Source organism: Hoplias malabaricus, unplaced genomic scaffold, assembly GCF_029633855.1.
Source record: "Hoplias malabaricus isolate fHopMal1 unplaced genomic scaffold, fHopMal1.hap1 scaffold_32, whole genome shotgun sequence".
Lineage (NCBI taxonomy): Eukaryota > Metazoa > Chordata > Actinopteri > Characiformes > Erythrinidae > Hoplias > Hoplias malabaricus.
The window spans coordinates 439,142-460,209 of NW_027100920.1; the positions used below are offsets into that span (position 1 = coordinate 439,142).

General features: G+C 40.6%; 1 protein-coding gene across 1 annotated transcript; it reads left to right on the forward strand.

The window, feature by feature from the left end:
• The first annotated feature begins 834 nt into the window (after positions 1–834).
• Positions 835–20,857, forward strand: wdr77 (WD repeat domain 77). Its single transcript, XM_066658865.1, has 11 exons — positions 835–945; positions 1,032–1,276; positions 4,949–5,134; positions 5,259–5,400; positions 5,528–5,577; positions 5,860–5,930; positions 15,742–15,796; positions 16,049–16,120; positions 17,998–18,106; positions 18,256–18,324; positions 20,328–20,857. Exons 2-11 carry the CDS (start codon positions 1,195–1,197, stop codon positions 20,458–20,460), a joined length of 969 nt encoding a protein of 322 aa, XP_066514962.1. The 5' UTR covers positions 835–945; positions 1,032–1,194; the 3' UTR covers positions 20,461–20,857.
• The last annotated feature ends 211 nt before the right edge of the window (positions 20,858–21,068 follow it).

Below are 21,068 nucleotides of genomic sequence, written 5' to 3' on the forward strand. Positions count from 1 at the left end.
TGTAACTATTTTTTTCTGTAAAACACTTTGAATTGCTTTTATATGCTCTATAAATAAACTTGCCTTGCCAATAACTCCATACACCTGTAGGTGTCAGTAAAGCATGAAAAAAAAATACACAAACGGTAACGTGTTAACACGCAAAATATGTAGCTACATGTAATCACGTTCAAAACGCAGTAACACGGTGTGTAGTAACACGATAAATATGTGTAACTCTACAGCGCTGCTGGAGTCTGCGACTAACTTCCGAGAACTACTGAAAGGCACTGCTGTTAAAAAGTAGTCCATTGGAATCAACGGAGTTGACGGCACATGCGCAGAACACCATTCTTGTGTACGCTTTACTGATAGCTCCGATATTTTACTAATTTCTTCTTCGAGTATAATTGTAAAGAGGCACTTCCCTCTTAGTTTGAACGCCATGTGTATCCCATCGTTATTCGTCATGTTTTGTATTCGTCATGTACACACACTGCAGGTTCTCCAGTTGTTTAAAATTGTAAAGAACAGTGATGAAAGGCTAATTCATGTTTGTGTGCTTAATGTTAATCATTCTTTTATATAAAGCTCATCTGTGCTTTGGAAAACAGTTTCTTTGCTGATATAAGCTACATGCATTAATGTCTGCGCGTGCGCCGTCAAAATCTGGCAGGCCGCATAAATCGGTAGTGAGAGGGCCCCCTTGATCTATCCAGTATTCACAGCAGTGTTAGAGCGCCACTCAACGGTAAAATATCTAATGAAACATTTTTCACGAATTTACTTAAAATGTAATATTTTTTACTAATTATATAAATAATAAAATGCAAAAATGCTTTCATTAAATTTGATATATATTTTTCGTCCCTTTTTAAACGACTTCGTGACTTTTATTATGAAACTTAACGCTGAATTGGCCTGTGTTGTGTGCTGATACGCTTCTGTCCCCGTGGTAAACTCCAGGTGAGTTATTTTAAAATTATTTTATTAGTAAAATGGATAGGTATTAGAACAATTATTTTTATTTATTTATTTATTTACATCTGTAGGGGTTTTTCTTTAGCTCGAACCGGAAGCGGAGTTAAAGGAAGCACGTGGTTCATTTATTCTCTCGTGCGCCGGAGCTTCGACATAGACATCAAAAAGCTGATCAGTAAAAACCAAAAAATTTGCAATAGAAATAAACTACAAACAGCCGAGAGAAACCGCAGGATGCTGACGGAGAGCCGTTGGTGTCCCGCGAGCGCGCCCGCGTGTATGGACAAACATCTGGACACTGTCCACTACAGGGCAGGTAACACCTCTCTCTCTCTCTCTCTCTCTCTCTCTCTCTCTCTCTCTCTCTCTTTCTCTCACATATATATATATATATATATATATATATATATATATATATATATATATATAATATTTATGTTTATTTATTTATATGTATTCCTTCTTTTAAACGTGTGAAGTGAAGAAATGTGTTGACGATAATGATTTTAGAGGTGGCTAATAATTTTTATTCAGTCTCTCTCTCTCAGTTTAGTTCAAGGAAGCTTTATTGGCATGACCATGTAAGTTACAGTGTTGCCAGAGTCAAAAAAAAAATAAATAAAAAAATTAATTTAATCATACATATTAATATTATAGTGTGATCATATGTGTAGTCTATATTTACATTGTTTATCTGTGTATTCTGTGTGTCTGTGTTCTGTGGTTCGATCTGTAGAGGAGCTGATGTGTGAGCTCAGAGACCAGCCAGCAAAGCGGTCTCTTCTCAGGGTTCAGTATCAATCCGTATCAATCAGTATCAAAAAACACTTGCATCCTGAATTTTAGTGTTTTTTTATTATTATTTTAATTGCCAATGGGAAACAAACTAAATTCAGCTCTACATGCATTGTTTGTGGTCATGCAGGCTTTCATTTGGATGCATGTCTCAAGTAGTGTAGTCGATTCTGCTGAGTGGACCCCAGATTTCATATCCATATCATATTACTGGTTGAATTATACTATCAAACAACAGACAGGCTTTTCCTGCCACGTTGAAGCTGCCTGATGCAGTGATTGTCAGTCCAAGGTAAGTGTAATCCAGTGAGTCGTCTAGGGCAGTGCAGCCCTAGAATTCTGGGTTTCTTCTGTAATATTACAACATTAGTCTTGGTTAGATTGACCGCCAGGGCCCAGGTCTGGCATTGAGTCTGGAGTAGATAAAATATCTGCTGTAGCCTATGTGGAGTGGGAGAAAACAGGACAAGGTTGCCTGCATACAGTAGGAATGTGAGGCCAGGAGCTGCAGACTGCACATACTTTTCTTTTGTTAGTTTGATGAAAATGTTTGTTTATTAATGTGTGTAGGGTGAAAATATGATCACTAGTTTGATGTTTTAGAGGAAAGCCAATTTGATTTCTACTCAAGACACTGTGTTTGTTAAGTAAGGCCAGTATCCGGGCATTAATAATACAGCAGAAAACCTTCCCCAGGTTACTGCTTACAGTGATGCCTTGGTAGTTGTTAGGGTCTAATTTTTCACCACTCTTATAAATAGGAGTCCCATATTCCAGAATTCAGGAAAACAGCCTGCATTTAGAACTAGATTAAATAACGTCTTGCAGTTCTGAAGACATATTTTTTAGCATCTCTGTCCAGATATTATCAGGACAACTTGAATTACCTCTTTTCAGTTCCTCATAAGGAATTGCTTAATCAGTTTGATTTTTGGTTATTTTTAACTGAGGTTGTGAGGCCAATTTATCCATTATAACATTTTAATTTAAGTTTTTAGGTTTATTTCCTGGTATAAATTTATGAAATTATTTTCTGTGTATTTATCTTGAATACAGGTTTCTTGTGATTTTGCTATGCGCAACTTATCTCACAATTTCCAAACTTTATTTTGAGCTATTGATATTTCAATTTCATTCATTGTATTGGTCACATTATTATACTTTCTATTTTTTAGGGTACTCATATGATTTCAGTGTATTGGAATATTCCAAATGGCAGTGTGTGTCATATGGGTTTATATATAGGTGACATAGATTTTGGCTTATCACTTTACATTAATTATCACATAGTTTCTCAGTTTGACTGATTTGGGTTTTTTTTTTTCAATTTAGATTTAATTTAATGTCAGACAAATTAAAAATGTTGGTAATGTCATTCATTGCTAGATTTAGACCTTTGTTTGGGTAGTATAGTGTGTTCATAAATGTAATGATTTTCTCCATTATTTTTGCTGATTGTAGAATTTCTGAGGATGTATCATCTCTGTATGGGGCCCATCTGTACAGCTGAAGGAGATTATACAGCGTATTGGGCTTTGTTATTGCCATTTTCTGAGGACTGGATTTGAAGAATAATTGAACAGGGCAGTGCTCTGAAGGCAGCGTTTGCTGCATGACAGTAAATGCACTAATTATGTTGTTGTCCATGGCTGTGACTGCATAATCGACTACACTAGAACCCATAACTGCACAGGATGTGTACCTCCCTATAAAGTCCCCTATCATCCTGCCATTACGAATGTACTGACATGAGTCTGGCTTGTTTATCCTCAACTCTCTTGGTGTGAGGAATTTAAACATGTTTGTTGCCATGTGTGTCAATGATGTCAGGTTGCATAGTTCTGGCTTTAAATTCTCCAAAATGAAGCAATTCCCCTGGGCCTGAAAGACATCTGATATCTGTCTGGTGATTTTCAAAGAAGAGCTTGTCATAATAGTGGGATTCTATTGGAGGAGTGCACATAAAAGCAGATATTTATGATTAATTTGCAGGTTTTGGTTTAGTTGATCTAAATGTAAGTTTTACCTTTTTAAATATCTACATGCCCTCTTCTGAGAAAATGGGTTCTTGCACCAATTCAGGGTTTAAATACTAATCACAATCTGGTCCTGATGTGGCAGAGGACTGAGTGTTTCTTCCTGAAATCTAATCCGTAGTATGACTTCAGCAACACATTGCATTCTACAATTACACTGTGCTTGTGTCTGCCCCATTGTACATGCAGCAAATGATGTTCTCCGAATATTCTCAATCTTTTTCCTCAATGCCGTGGACCTAAAACTCCATTGTATCTGACCAATTTGGTTTTCTTGTTTTCTTCCATTTTGTCTGAAAAGTTTGTAAGCTGGTACAAGAGAAGCGATAACAGGTATAGCAGTAAGTGCATGTAAACAACAGTTTTCAAGGAAACAATATAATTTTTCTCCCATTTAAAAATAAAAAAAACCTGTTAGTGCAGTAAAATACCGTGCAACACCATTAAGTAAATCCCTCAGCTAAGTGTCATTTTGTGCAACCAGCCCCTGGAATCTGGAATACATATGTGGAGTACAGGTGTTCTGGGGACCTCCTTCATCCGTCTGGGGATCAAAAGTCTCAGGGTATGTGTTTTCTAGAAAACACTTAATTTTTCTTTGTATTGAATCCTTGGACAGTTACCTATTTGGTGCAGCAGTTCTCTTCTCAGGTCGTTTTAATTTTATTTTTTGCTGGAGCATTTTGATTAATTAGTGGGGTACAAGGATCTTTTTGCAGTCTTCTGTTTTGCTTTGTTTGGTTGTAGTTTCTATGGTAACTACTGTTTCTATAGACCAATTGTCTTTTCTGAATGAATATGAATCCTCCTCTTTGTCTGATTTTAGTAGGGCTTACCTTTTTGTAATGTTTTAACCCTTGTTTGTTTTTCAATGGCCTTAGTCCTGTGCTGGCAGCAGACTTGTCTGGGTGGAGCTGTTCACATTCAGATCATTCATTCTTGCCTTTTTCTTCCTATCAGTGGATGATATTTATTGATCATCATCTTAAAATGATAAGTTTCCCATATACTTTCACCCTTGTCTTGAAAAGGATGAATCACCAAAATTGTAAAAATTACATTTTACATCAAATATTACATCATTTTATTGTGGCTGACTCCACACTAGCTTTAGAACTGTCTCTCTCTCTCTCTCTTTCTTTGTCTCTGTCTCTCAGATGGGTGTGTGGTTCTGGGTGCGTCGGGTCTGACAGGACGGTGCTGGCTTGGTTCTCTCTGGGTTTTTTCTGATGTGAAACTGGCTCCGAATGAAAGTTTCTGTAAAGCTGGAGTTCAGACTGAGGCCGGAGTCACTGAGGCACAGTGGGTCACAACAAGAACCATCCTCCTGGGCTCGGACTTGGGTACACACTCTCTCTCTCTCTCTCTCTCTCTCACTCACTCACATACACACACACACACACACACACACACACACACACACACACACATAGACACAGTCCAACATAAGTGTTTGTGTATGTGTAGGTGCTGTTGAATTATGGGAGTTGGCAGAGGATGAGCGCCTCCTAGTGAACAGATTCAGTCGTCACGAGCATGATCACAGTGTGACAGCAGTGAGTCCCGCGGTCAGTGGTGTGGTGGCAGTCAGCAGCAGCGTGGACTGCAGGTCAGTTTTACATAACGTCCCCGTGCAGCCGAGACGTTCCCCACGTCTCCTCACAGTGTCCTGCTGTTTGAGTGTGGTCTGATCTACACTGCTGTCTGAGCTAAAGAGAGGCTCTCTGTATTCACAGGATTAAAGTGTGGGATATGAACCAAGAGACGGTCATCAGCACATACAGCGGTGAGCCGCACAAACACATTTAAACACAGTCCGAACTCTAGCCTGACCTCAGTGGGACACTGAAAAGGGCTGGGTGTGATTAACTGGAGGATTGTTGTACAGGAGCTACAGTGTGACATGATTCTGTTCCAGTTCCTGGTTTTGAAACGTTCTGCACTTTACCACCAACATAAACAAAGAACAGGGGGTTCTTCAGCAGGAATACCCTATTATGTTATTATATTGTGTTACATTACATTATATTATATTCTTATTTAATTTTATGTTATTGTCTGTCTGTAGTTCATTCGAAGCCAGTGAACAGTGTGCGGTTCAGCCCGACGGACGAGTCTCTGTTCCTCTCTTGCGCGCAGGTGTGTGTCTTCTGCCTACAATCATCTCACACTGAGAACGGTTCACACACCTCAGGGACCTGGCTAATCACTCGCTCACTCACTCACACATATACTCATTTACACATTCACTCACATATTCACTCTCTCACTTATGGTTGTTATGACACAGTCTAGGGTTGAGCCATAACAGAATGAGGTGTCTGTTAGGATTAATGTATACGAAATTAATAACTGTAAAAGAGATGACAATGTGGATGAAAAAGGACACAAACGGAAACACAGATTGGATAATGAATAGAATATATATTGTAGATGTGATATGTACAAAGACACAAACACCAGTGAACTTCAGGATGGCCTTATGCTGACAAAAATAACAAATGCCCCACACACACACACAACTCTAACTTACCTAAGTGAAAACAAAAGACAATGTCTTACCTCACTCCCTTGGTATATACAAAAACACACAAAACCCACTCCCAAAACAAATGGCAGCCAACCCTACTCTGGTGCAAAATATATACACAGTGTTACAAAAACCTTTACTAGAACAGATCTAACGGCAGTAATCAAAAAGGGGCAAAACAAACTCGTAGTCGAAGTAGGAATGTCACAAAGTCAATACTAAGAAACACACAGAATTCAATATACACAATGAAATCACAGAAGCACAGAGCACAAACATGGCTGACTAGCAGCTTACACATAGATGTATTTATGATTTCTGCCGAGATGACGTAGAGGAAACGATGACAGAAAGAACAAATGGACTGGTAAGAAAATGTAGTAGAAAATGTTATCCATTCTAAGCTCATGTGACACATCAAACTTATTGAGAATTTCTCAAGATAAACAATGGTTTTAACGTAACTTTATTCTTGCTGGGTCATATCATCCGGAAACTTGATGATGTGCTTGGTGCTGTAGCTAGATGTACAGTCACGGGTAATCAGGGTGAAGAGCAGCGGGCTGAGCACACATCCTTGTGGGGCCCCTGTGCTCAGCATGATGGTCCTGGAGGTGGTGTTGGCAGCCCGGACGTACTGTGGCCTCCCTGTAAGAAGGTCCAGCACACAGTTACAGAGTGAGGTGTTGAGTCCCAGATGAGTTTTTGTATTTGTTGATGGGGAATAATTGTGTTGAATGCTGAGCTGTAATCTAAGAACAGCATCTGCACGTAGGCGTTCTTTGAGTCCAGTTGAGTGAGGGCTGGGTAGAAACAGCAGGGATAGCATCATCTGTGGATCTTTTTGATCTATAGGCAAACTGAAACAGGTCATGGGAACAAGGGAGGATGAACTTGATGTGTGGCATAACCAGCCACTCAAAGCACTTCATGACAATAGTCAGAGCGACGGGCTGATAGTCATTATAGCCGGATGAGAGGGGCTTCTTTGGCACAGGTATAATGCTTGTGATTTAGAGACGCACAGGATCAAAGTTGTCGGTGAAGACGTCCTTGAGATCCTTGGCACAGTCCTTCAAAACACGCCCAGGTATATTTTCAGGACCAGCGGCCTTGCATGGATTTATCCTGAAGACATACATGTGGCCTGCTTATCCATTGCCCTAAATGAGTCCACTCTCCCTGGCTTCAGCTATTACAGTTGCCCACGAACATCTGGTCGTGGTGGTGGTGTAGCCACAATTTGTGACCCTACCATTGACACAACACAAAAATCTAGTTATGATACTAAATCCTTTGAAGTACTTACTCTTAAAGTCACTGCATCAAAAAGGAAGCACTCTTTTATGCTCATCACAATCTATCGTCTTCCTGGCCCCTATACAGAATTTCTTTGTGAATTTGCTGATTTTCTCTCAAGTGTAGTTATCATTTCAGAAAAGGCCTTAATTGTTGGTGATTTCAATATTCACTTTGAGAAGGATCATGATCCACTTCAAATTGCATTTGAATCAATTTTGGATGCGCTAGTGTTCACTCAGAATGTTTCTGGGCCCACTCATCAATGCAAACACACATTGGACCTAGTGTTAACATGGGGCATTGAGATAAAAAATCTATCCAATCTCTCGCTACATGAGACCATCTCGGATCACCATCTAATCATATATGAAATTGCGTTAAACTTTGATATTTGTCCACACAACAAAACAAAATAAGAAAACAACAAAGACAACCCTAGATTCCTTTTTAGCACTGTATCAAATCTAATTGGCAACAAAAAGGAAATCAACCCCATTGTCCCCTCTGATTCCTGTAGCAATTTTTTATGAGGTTTTTTAATGATAAAATTGATTGCATTCGCCTCAAAATCCAAAATCAGTCCAAAATCACATCAGCTTTTGTTGATGAACCCCCCGCCAGCTCTGAGGTGCACTTAGACTACTTGAATTCTGTCGATGAAAATGACTTGCTTAGTTTAATTAGCTCATCTAAATCAACTTCATGCTTACTGGATCCTGTACCAACACAATTATTTAAACAAATTTTACCTAAAGTCATTAGACCATTGCTCACAATAATAAACTCATCCCTCAACATTGGATATGTACCAAAACCTCTGAAACTAGTGGCAACTGTATATATCAGCCAAACCTAATGATGTTGCTTGTCTACGTAAAATAACAGAATGTCTAACTGAAATTAAAGACTGGATGATGCAAAATTTTCTCATGTTAAATTCTGATAAAACTGAAGTCTTGTTACTAGGTACAGATACTCAGATACATTCACTCAGAATTGCTATTAACCTTGATAATTCAACAGTAAAACACAATACCATCATTAAAAACTTAGGGGTAGCCTTTGATTCGACTCTCACATTTGATACCCACATATCCAATACAGTCAAAACCGCCTTCTTCTACCTACACAATATTGCCAAAATTCGGCATATTTTATCCTTAAAAGATGCAGAGAAACTAGTGCATGCTTTTATAACTTCACGTCTAGACTACTGCAATGCGCTCCTGGCAGGGAGCTCGTGCAAAACGTTACACAAGCTTCAGTTAGTTCAAAATGCAGCAGCCAGGGTACTCACTAGAGCTAGAAAATTCGAACATATCACCCCAGTTCTCTCGTCCCTACACTGGCTACCTGTAAAATTTCGCATTGACTATAAAATACTCCTCTTAGCTTATAAATCTCTAAATGGTTTAGGCCTGCAGTATCTTACTGAACTTCTCATACCTTATCGCCCGTCACGTACACTTCGTTCACAGGATGCCCACCTACTTTGTTCCTCGCTTTAAGAAAAACACTGCAGGAGGAAGAGCCCTTTCTCTCAAAGCTCCTCAACTCTGGAATAGCCTTCCGGTTACTGTTCGGGGCTCAAACACACTCTCAATCTTTAAATCTAGATTAAAAACCTACCTTTTCAAACAAGCTTTTGGTTAATCATTCACTTTCAGGTTACTCCTTCTCTATTGGTGTTCGGGCTGGTTTTCATATTATCACTGTTCTGTATTAACCCTGTCATATCACCATAGCTACAGCATTTTTAGTTAGCTTTCTAGTAACCGCCAACACGCTGTCCGTCGCTGGGTTCTCTTGCCTGACCCGTGGAAGTTTTTTCGCAGGACAAATTTGCCCGTTCTTTACCATGAACCTACTAACCTCTGTATTTTTTTGTTCCCTTTGTCTGGTTTTCTTTCTCCTGTCTCTCTCATGCTTTGAGATGTCCTGCTGCTCTCCAGGTGTTGCACTGATCCAGCCCCTGTGTATCCTGTATAAGATCCTGGCCTTGTCTCGTCTACAATATCATGCTTGGCCATGCTGTTTTATCTCAGATTAACTCTGCACCTAATTTTAACTCACACAGAATCCCTGATCACCTTCTCCATCATCAGAATCATACATCACTAATATACTACATTTATATTACTATAACCCCTTCATCTGTCATCATTTCACTTTTACTTCTGTTCTGTTCTCTGTTGTGTCTCCGGTGTCGACCCGAGGAGGATGGATTCCCCGTATGAGTCTTGGTTCCTTCCAAAGTTTCTTCCTCGTGTGCTGAGGGAGTTTTTCCTTGCCACTGTTGCCCCTGGCTTGCTCATAGGAGGCTTGGACCCGGATCTCTGTAAAGCTGCTTTGTGACGACTTTTTGTTGTGAAAAGCGCTATATAAATAAAATTTGATTGATTGATTGATTGATGTGGTCAGGGAGACCCAGGTGGGGGAGGGGGAAGCTTTGTAAGCTCCTTTTGTGGGTTGTATGTTATCCCCTCTTGGAGGGAAGTCCACATGTTGGTGTAGTTTGGGAAGAAAAACCTTTAGATTTGTGTGATTGAAGTCCCCTGCTGTGATGAGGAATCCATCTGGGTGTGCTGTCTGTTGTTTACTGATGTTGTTTACAGTGAGAGGGATGTAAACAGCAACTAGCAGAATCGATGTAAATTCCCTCTGTAGATAAAACGGGCGGCATTTAATGATGATACATTCCGCCAGCACTGAACAGTGTTTCTGCACAACAGTAGCATTCGGGCACCAAGCGTCGCTAATGTAGACACACACACACCCGCTGCATGTGTTTTCCACCTTCTATAAAGGCCCGGTCGGCACGATAGCATGTTAGCCCCTCTAGCCGGATAGCAGAGTCCAGGATATTATCATTCAGCCAGGATTTCGTAAAAATGTACACACAGCAGTCACGTCATGTAGCATAGATCTCATGAGTTCTATGTGATCTAACTTATTATCCAGTGAGAGCACATTGGCCAGTATGAGGGATGGTATCGCGGGTATATGCGGGCTAGCGACTAGCCTAGCACGGATACCTCTGCGTTTACCTCGCTTCTGTCTCCGCTCACACCGCTTCCTGCGCCTCCTCTCAGGGTGGGAAGCATCAGGCGAATCCGGTGATGTAGTAGTCCGGCGAAGAAGACCCAGGCCTCGCAGTTCCTCAACAACTTCCTTATGTAAGATCGCATGGTTGTACTTATTTGCAATATTCTTGAGGTGATGTTGGCTATATCTTGTTAGCGATGTCGTCGGTACACTATTTGTGGTTCTAGATAGAAGCTGTAGTCCATCTGTTGCTCTGCATACTCCCTGTCTCCTGTCTGCTTCTCGGGTTAGAGTACGCTAATCGGTCTAATTTACGCCCTCTTACCCCTGTTCCCCCTAGTTCCTCGTTTGCCCTCCTTAATGTCCGCTCACTCACTAACAAATCTTATCTGTTGCAAGAATTAATATTGGGCAATTCACTTGATCTCCTTTTCCTAACAGAAACATGGCAACAACCAGGTGGTTACTATTCTCTCAACCAAGCAACCCCACCCATCTTTAATTATGTGCAAAACCACATCCCTCAGGTCGTGGGGGCGGTCTGGCAGTGATCTTTAAAACAATCTCAGAATTACTGAACTTGTTTTCTCATCACAATCATCTTTTGAGTATCTTGCAGTCAAAACACCTGGCTCTATTACTGTACTCCTCATCTATCGCCCCCCCAAATCTAATTCATCCTTTTTCTCTGAACTATCTGAGCTACTCACTCTCGCTAACTCTTCTTCTTCTCGACTGTTGCTACTTGGTGACTTCAATATACATGTTAACACTCCTGACAACAAGTTTGTGATTTTTTTAGCTCTCCTTGACTGCTTTTCCTTCTCATGACAAAGGTCACACACTTGACCTAGTCTGTTCTTCTTCTGTCCTGGTTCACAACCTTCATCCTCTCCTGTTTCCACTCTCTGACCATAAGCTCCTTCTATTCTCTGTCCCTATGAATGTAGCTCACCAATCTGTTAAAAGACTTATCTCTTTCTGTAATATTAAATCTGTTGATCCCTGTTCCTTCGCACAGTCCATCAATATGAGCTTTCCTGTTCTCACTGCTCCATCCTCTCCTGAGGTACACACCACAATGCTTAACTCTGCTCTTTCCGCGTCCCTCAATGCTTCTGCTCCTGCGAAAACCAAATTGGTCTCTTTCACCACTTCTGCTCCCTGGTTCACCACTGAGCTGCGCGCTATGAAACAAGCCGGATGTCAGCTTGAAAGGCTGTACAAAAAAAAAACAAATTAAAGGTGCATGCTGATGCTGATCTGCAACACATGCGCAAATACAGAGATTCCTTACACACCACCAAGTCTAGGTATCTCTCAGGTCTTATTAATAGGCCTAATGCTAACCCCCGTAATCTCTTTACAACAATCTCTAAACTTTTCAAAGCCCCTGGCAGCAACATGACACCCTCCTCTGAACTCTGTAACTCCTTCTTACAATTCTTTGAAGATAAAATTTCCAATATTAATAACTCTCTTACGATTATCTCATCTAAATCCACCTTTCCTTCCTCACTGTCTCCACAGCCCACAGTCTGTTCTATATCCACGCCCTGTTTTTCTAATATCAGCCCGGTTACTCCTTCTCTTATCAGTGATATCATTACCCATTCTAAAAGTACCACCTGCTCTCTTGATCCCCTCCCTACCTCACTAACGAAAGCCTGCATGACTGCTTTGGTCCCTCATCTAACCTCTATTATTAACCATTCACTGTTTTCTGGCCATGTCCCCTCAGTTTACAAATTAGCTGCTGTTACACCTATCCTTAAAAAACCTGGTCTTGACCCAGCAAATCTAAATAATTTCAAATCTTCCATTTTTTTTCTAAAATCCTTGAGCGTGTCGTAGCCACCCAGCTGACAACATATCTAGAATCCAATAACCTCCTCGACTCATTTCAGTCTGGTTTTCACCTTCACCATAGTACCGAAACTGCCTTGGTCAAAGTTATCAATGATCTGCTGGTGGCTGCAGATACGGGAGCTCTAAGTATTCTGGTCCTCCTTGACTTAAGTTTTGCCTTTGACACAGTAAATCATGCCATCCTCCTCTCAAGACTGCGTGAGCTGGGTGTCACTGGTCCTGCCCTTGACTGGTTTAGATCTTACCTAACAGATCGAAAACAATTTGTCACACTTTCTGGACATAGTTAAACCATTTCATCCATCTCACAAGGGGTCCCACAAGGCTCTGCCCTTGGCCCATTACTGTTTATTGTCTATGTACTTCCCCTCGGCCATATTATCCGTCATTTCAATCTTGATTTTCACTGTTACGCTAATGACACACAGATTTACCTCCGGACCAATTCTTTCAACAACACACCACTCTCCAAATTGGAACTATGTCTCTCAAAAATCAGGCACTGGATGAAACAAAATTCACTGATGCTTAATAGTAATAAAACTGACCTAATCCTCATTGGCTCCAAATCTACCCTAAATAAAACTGGCTCCCTCACACTCTCAATTGATGATGTCACCCTGTCCCCCTCTACTGTGGTCCGAAATCTTGGTGTCACCCTTGTCTCTTCACTCACGTTTCATTCCCATGTTAGTTCCGTCATAAAAACCTCATTCTTCCACCTTCGCAACATTGCTAAAATCCGTCCTTCTCTTTCCCAGTCTGCCTCTGAACGCCTCATCCATGCATTCATCTCCAGCCGTCTTGACCATTGTAACTCTCTTCTTTCTGCCATTAGCTCCTCACTACTACATAAACTCCAAATGGTCCAGAACTCTGCTGCCCGTCTCCTCACCCACACCCGGTCCCACCACCACATCACCCCAGTTCTCCACAACCTCCACTGGCTTCCTGTTAAATATCGTATTCAGTTCAAAATCCTCCTTCTCACCTAAAAAGCTCTCAATAACCAAGCTCCCTCTTACTTATCGGACCTTCTTCAACCATACACACCTAATTACATTCTCAGATCTTCCTCAGCTGGTTTACTCACCATTCCCCCTTCTAAGCGGCGTAGTCTTGGAGATTGAGCCTTCTCCAGACATGCCCCTCGCCTCTGGAACTCCCTTCCTCCAGAAATTCAACAGTCAACATCTCTATCACTATTTAAATCCAAACTTAAAACACACCTGTTTGCAGCTGCATTTAATCCCTCTGTTTCTGATTAGCCCTTGTTTGTTTTTACCCTTGAAATGTGATTTTATCATAATCTCTTATTCTTGTATGGCGGGGTTTCTGTGATACACACACCTTTTACTTTCTAATGGAAAGTCAGCTCCTCTGTCCATAACCCACAGACTGTTTCTGCCTTTCTGACAAGGCTACCTCAGCTTTTCTGTTTAACTTTAGATAAAAACAGGTGAAATCCAAACTAAGCAACAGCACCAGAGAGCATGTGGTTTGATCAATATTTTAACGAGACGAATCTCTATTAAATAAAAGCACTTTATGCTGACCGTTATAGAACATTAAACATTTCTACATTAACGTCTTGTTCCTTCATCAAGTATATACTGGGTAATTAAATATAAAGGTGATTGCACTTATTGACACGTCAACATTAAAAATTAATCTTTTCAGCTGCTGCCATGATCATGAGTTCTTTTGTGTAAAGGGATTGAGTGTCGTCAGTTTGGTTTTGAATTGATGGGATTTTATTGAGTGCTCCTTCTAAACAGCTGTGAGGTCTCATTGTGGTACCACCTTTTATTGGTGCACCCAAACAATTGAAGACCTCCAGGTCTTGGTGAAGCCAGTGTGACTACCTACTTCCCAGGGATGTCAGTGGGTGTTCAATCCTCACCCCTCATCTTATATGGGTGGAATATGGAAACGCAGAGTGCTCTGCTTATCTTCACCACTGCTTCGTTTCTTACACAGAAGTATTTCACAATAGGTGACCTTTTCAACCACCAGTGCAAGAGGTTTCAAGTTTAGCTGACACCTAGGATCGATGGCAGAAAGAATACCTCAGCACACTACAAAGCCGTCAAAATTGGCACAGAAACCAGCACAGGTTTGATGAGGTGGGTGACCTCATTCTTACAAGAGACCGTCAAGCAAAACAAACAAACAAACAAACGGCTTATGGGAGTAATTGCAAAGGTATGAGCCATGAAAGATCTTCATCAGACCTATCTCTGAATGCATCCTTCTTTTATCTCAAGAGAATTGGACATCCTTTGATGCTAGAAGGGGAGTGTACAGGATCTGTAATAAACCTTTGGCATCACCCGACAGGCGCTCTCATTGCTTCTAGCAGGAAACAGGATGTAGTGGAGAAAAACACATTGGCTGACTGCATGAAGTTAGTCCTCTGCAGCATTCCATCACTAACCATCCTTTTCCTAAATCTTTGAGTGGCAAAGCCAGAGAGTATAGGAATATATAAAAACACTGAATATGGTTTGGTGTGTATATTTTGTATCTTGTGCAGCAATAAAATGTTTCAGGTATATGTCCATATAAACAATTCTGATAGACTGTGGACATATGCATATAGATTTTGCTTTAGTGCAGAACATGCAGAGAGATGTCAATTTAAAGTCATGTAAAAATGTTGCTGTTGCAGTCTATACAACACATTCTGGCTGTTTGCTTTGGAGGAAAGATACAAGAAAGTTTAGCTGACTGTGAAGGCCTAATACACAACAGAGGGTTAACATTAGGATGGAACAGTACAAACCTTAAGGGCACTGTTTCACTGCAGTGCCACGCTCAGCTCTCATTGGTTAAGGCCACATTGTTTCAGTCCTAATTTGCATAAAGCTATGCTCAAATTTACTGTGTCTCTCTCTTTGCCCACTTCTTTCCATTCCTCCATGTGTGAGTGCATGTCAGCACTGAGAATAAACCAGTCCTGGTCACTCCAGAGTGAATGCAGAGTGAGGCAGCTGCCTTTCTGACGCACAACTATGGGGGCTTGAAAGGGTCAAAACTAGATAATCACACCAAGTTGACTCTGACTCCAACGGATTATTCTTGTTATTGCTGTTCCTGTTATTAATATCAGTACTAGACATGTTAATCAAATTATTATTATTACTCTTAATATTCTTTTGAATACCATGATGTTTCTTCTCTGTGTGTTTGTGTGCGCTACAGGATGGGCGTCTGTTGCTGTGGGATCGCAGGAAGTCCAAGCCCGCCTCTCGCTTCGGTAAGCTCCACCCTCTCGTGCAGCTTTCGTTCTGGACTCTATGGGTTTAGTTGTAGTCTATTGTAGTAGTGAATGAGAGTGAACAGCAGTGGGTGCTGCAGCTCAGTTCTGCTGTAGTGCTGACAGAGCAGGAATATCCAGAATGTTTGGGATGGTATTGTGTGTGTGTGTGTGTTTCACAGACTAAACCAGTTTAACACGGTTTCAGTTTCAGCGCCATGATTCTTCTCCTTAAACCTCTCTGTATTTCAGACCTGGTCTCCCCCAGCTGCTCCCCCACCACCATCACCTGGGACCCCCACCGGCCCACCACCATTGCCTACGGTATCTTACACAACACTTCACTATCCCAACACAACACACAACTCCCTACACAACACTACATTACATTCACACAACACAAAACCTCCTACACAACACAACATTTGTTACACAACACACAACCCCCTACACAACACTACATTACACTCACACAACCACCTACACAACACTACAACCTACATGACACAATCTCCTACCCAACACTACACGACACACAACTTCCTACACTACACCCTACATAACACTTCCTCTCCAGAGTTCTTTAATGTACCTGCGCAGTTCTGCAGCAAATATGAAACTATAGCTTGTATTTATTTAGAACCATGAGTCTCTGTGTGCCTCTCAATGTGCGTCTGTATGGAGCTAATCAATGATATAATATTTGAATATGAATGTTAAATATTTTAATTATATTTGTCTGAATGTCTTGTATTTTCATTATTTTTGTATTTCATTTGATAAACTTGAAATTTTGAGGTGGTGAAATATTCAGATTACAAAAATTCAAGTTAAAAAAAAAATTCAGATTGCAAAAATACAAATCTAGGCCAGGCTTCTCAGGAAAATTCCACAGAGAGATTGAATGCATCATTAACCAATCACAGCGCCCTCTTCTCAAGGTCACCAATCACAGAGCAATCTCACACCATCCCAAATCCTGCCGTGAGCACTTTAATGTCGAAGGGCTCTGAGAGTAGAACTTGCATACATTTCGCCTCGTCGCTTTGCGTACAACACTGTACTTGGCCAAGCTCTGCTCAACTTTAGTGTTTTACTGGACGTTCAGACAGAAATGTGATTTTATCATAATCTCTTATTCTTGTATGGAGGTGTTTCTGTGATACACACACCTTTTACTTTCTAATGGAAAGTCAGCTCCTCTGTGCATAACCCACAGACTGTTTCTGCCTTTCTGACAAGGTTACCTCAGCTTTTCTGTTTAACTTTAGATAAAAACAGGTGAAATCCAAACTAAGCAACAGCACCAGAGAGCATGTGGTTTGATCAATATTTTAACGAGACAAATCTCTATTAAATAAAAGCACTTTATGCTGACCGTTATAGAACATTAAACATTTCTACATTAACGTCTTGTTCCTTCATCAAGTATATACTGGGTAATTAAATGTAAAGGTGATTGCGCTTAATAACACGTCAACATTAAAAATTAATCTTTTCAGCTGCTGCCATGATCATGAGTTCTTTTGTGTAAAGGGATTGAGTGTCGTCAGTTTGGTTTTGAACTGATGGGATTTTATCATCTGATAAGTGCATGATGTTTATATTATATCACTACAGCAAATTAAACAGAGCGTTTCCTCGAACTTTAGCATGTTTTTAAGCAAGAAACTATAATGAAATGACACGCAAAAATTGTCAGATCATGAATACATCTTATTAAAATGGTGATAGGTTTAACGTTACTAAACGCAAATACCTCTATGTATTTATTAACCAGAATAATATGGTACAGGGCATAGCGCGGAACCTGTCATCTATGTAGAAATACATACATTTCTTTAAATGTCTGATTATAAAACAGTGTGTAATGGAGACTCATCTAAAATTGGTGAGACCAAAATAATAATAATAATAATAATAATAATAGTAATAATAAAATAAATATGAAATTTGCCCTGTTTTGGTGTAAAGTTAAACAGACGCTGTATTAATTGGTCAGAGGTTCAGTCAGTATTTATCCAGTCAAACACTGTGATCAATCTCTGTGAAAGTTTTCTTTTTCCTGAGAAGCCCACTGGTTGACCTCAGACCTAGATTCATATTTTGAATTTATGGGTTCGTATTTTCTAAATCTTCAACATTCACATTCAAATACTTATGTCATTGATTTAGCTTCATGTGTATGTGTGTGTGTGTAGGTGATGAGTTGGGGAGGGTGAGCGTGATGGATTTTCAGTCAGGAGGAAATGTGCAGGTGATGAACACACACCGACGCAGAGTAACTGGCCTTACATTCTCTAAACACAGGTATATATATATATATATACACACACACACACACACACACAAAACCCCAGAGAAATAATGAGATGAAATGTCACTTTACTTGTAGCAAATCTGGTGTGTGTGTGTGTTTGTGTATGTGTGTGTGCGCGCGCGTGTGTATGTATGCGTAGTTCTCCTCTGTTGGCCTCAGTGAGTGACGACTGCTCCGTTGCTGTGGTGAATGCACAGTTCAGAGAAATGTGAGTATAGCCATGCCTTGTCTCCTGATAGGCTGAGTGTACTAAAGTCAGAATGTCAGTGACCTGTGTTCTCTGTTAGCTCAGATCTAAACTCAAAGAACAGATCTAGAACCTCCTCCTCTGCAGTAGAACTATAACGGGCACATGTAATGAGCACTGACACTTTCCGTGAAGCTTTAAATTTACTGTGTGTGTTAGGGGTGGGTGATATAATATTGTTCACAATAATATCTGTATGTTTTTAAATTCGATAACATTTTGCCATTGCCGAAGATTTTTGACACAGGCGCATGAAGGTGACTTGAGTTCAAGCTAATATCGCAAATATCCATATATTTGATAGTTATTTTTACATGATTTTGAAAATTACCACATTCATTATATTGAGTATGTTGCGGATATGCAGGTTTCCATTCCCTCGACACATCTATGATGATGACAAAACTAACAGACTTTTAGAATTAAATAATACTTTATACATAAATCACATTTTAAAAATGTATTATACATTATATTATACACAACTGTTTGTGAAGACCATTAGTTAACTTTGTTATATAAAAAAATAAGCAGCAGCTTGGATGCAGGCTGTTTATTTCTTAATGCGAGATATTCAGTGTCAAGCAGAGTCACACTGGGCTGACTTTACTTAAAGAGTGCACTGTGTAACAGTACTATCTAAGAAATCTAAGTATCCAATTGGGGCAGATTCTCGATATTAAAAGACTCAAGTTTTTTTGTATCTATCTAGCTATCTAGCTGTCGAGCTGTATACACAGGGGTTGGACAATGAAACTGAAACAACTGTCATTTTAGTGTGGGAGGTTTCATGGCTAAATTGGACCAGCCTGGTGGCCAATCTTAAGGCACATTGCACCAGTAAGAGCAGAGTGTGAAGGTTCAATTAGCAGGGTAAGAGCACAGTTTTGCTCAAAATATTGCAATGCACACAACATTATTGGTGACATACCAGAGTTCAAAAGAGGACAAATTGTTGGTGCACATCTTGCTGGCACATCTGTGACCAAGACAGCAAGTCTTTGTGATGTATCAAGAACCACGGTATCCAGGGTTATGTCAGCATACCACCAAGAAGGACGAGACACATCCAACAGGATTAACTGTGGACGCAAGAGGAAGCTGTCTGAAAGGGATGTTCAGGTTCTAACCTGGATTGTATCCAAAAAACATAAAACCATGGCTGCCTAAATCACGGCAGAATTAAATGTGCACCTCAACTCTCCTGTTTCCACCAGAACTGTCCGCCGGGAGCTCCACAGGGTCAATATACACGGCCGGGCTGCTATAGCCAAACTTTTGGTCACTCATGCCAATGCCAAACGTCGGTTTCAACGGTGCAAGGAGCGCAAATCTTGGGCTGTGGACAATGTGAAACACGTATTGTTCTCTGATGATTCCACCTTTACTGTTTCCCCCACATCCGGGAGAGTTACGGTGTGGAGAAGCCCCAAAGATGTTTACCACCCAGACTGTTGCATGCCTAGAGTGAAGCATGGGGGGTGGATCAGGGATGGTTTGGGCTGCCATATCATAGCATTCCCTTGGCCCAATACTTGTGCCAAGGACTACCGAACCATTCTGGAGGACCATGTGAGTCCAATGGTTCAAACATTGTATCCTGATACAATGTATTGTATCCAGCATCACATAGTGACCTGGCCACTATCCTGCAAGAAGAATGGCTAAAAATCCCTCTGACCACTGTGCAGGACATGTATATGTCATTCCCAGGACAAACTGACACTATATTGGCCGCAAAAGGAGGCCCTACACCATACTAATAAAATATTGTGGTGTAAAACCAGGTGTTCCAGGTGTTTCATTGTCCAACCCCTGTATATATATATAACATTTTGACATTAAATTTTGCTATGGTTTTCATAATATCATATTGTTTAAATCGGCATTTCTTTTAGGAATATTGAGATATTGAGATTGAAGCTCATACCCTGACCTGTATGTATGTGTGTGTGTGTGTTTAGGTACCGTGATACTCGGCACCAGGATTTTGTGCGAGGTGTGTGTTGGGTTCCGGGAGGATCTAATGTTCTCACAACGGCAGGGTGGGACCATCAGGTTCTTCAGCACAGCATTGACAGCAAACCCACGGCATGAAGTATAAGCACAGCTGCCCCCGCTGCTCGGCTCACGCCACGTTTGGTTTCAGTGACATGAACGTTCTCTGGATTTGGCCATATTTTGCAGATTGAAAACTCCTTAATCCCTGTGTATAATCCAGTCGTTTGCCTGGTTCGGCGCTCTAACCCTTTCATACACATTACTCGAAGTTGAATGCTGTTCTCCACATCGCTGACATGTCACTGATTTTCATTTCAGTCAAACAGTCACATTCACCCAGCGTCACTGTAGTTTTAAGACAAGTCTGTTCTTCACTGGAAACCTAACGCAGCTCCGGAGCTCCAGCATGTTCCTGGCTCTCATGTTTGGGTTCAGCATCTTGTGTTGTATGTTCTGTTATTGTTTTCATGAACAGTTAAATAAAGGTGTATGATTAACTGAAGTTTGTGTGGATTTCTGACTTTGACTCATTTCTACACATGGATTAAACCCAGGTTTAAGCTAAATTACATTCTGATTTCCACAGACCCAACTTAATTTAATTTTGTTTCACAGTGAACATTTTCAGAGTCTCAGTGCAATATGTGATATGTTTATTCTTATTTTGATAATGGCTGTAATTGGAGCGGTGTGCTGTTCTAATG

Bases quoted from the DNA above. Each gene is read 5' to 3' on its own strand.
- wdr77 (XM_066658865.1), top strand. From the start codon at position 1,195: ATGCTGACGGAGAGCCGTTGGTGTCCCGCGAGCGCGCCCGCGTGTATG. The intron at 5,401-5,527 runs GTCAGTTTTACA...CTGTATTCACAG, and splicing joins AGCAGCAGCGTGGACTGCAG to GATTAAAGTGTGGGATATGA. The intron at 16,121-17,997 runs GTATCTTACACA...GTGTGTGTGTAG, and splicing joins GCCCACCACCATTGCCTACG to GTGATGAGTTGGGGAGGGTG.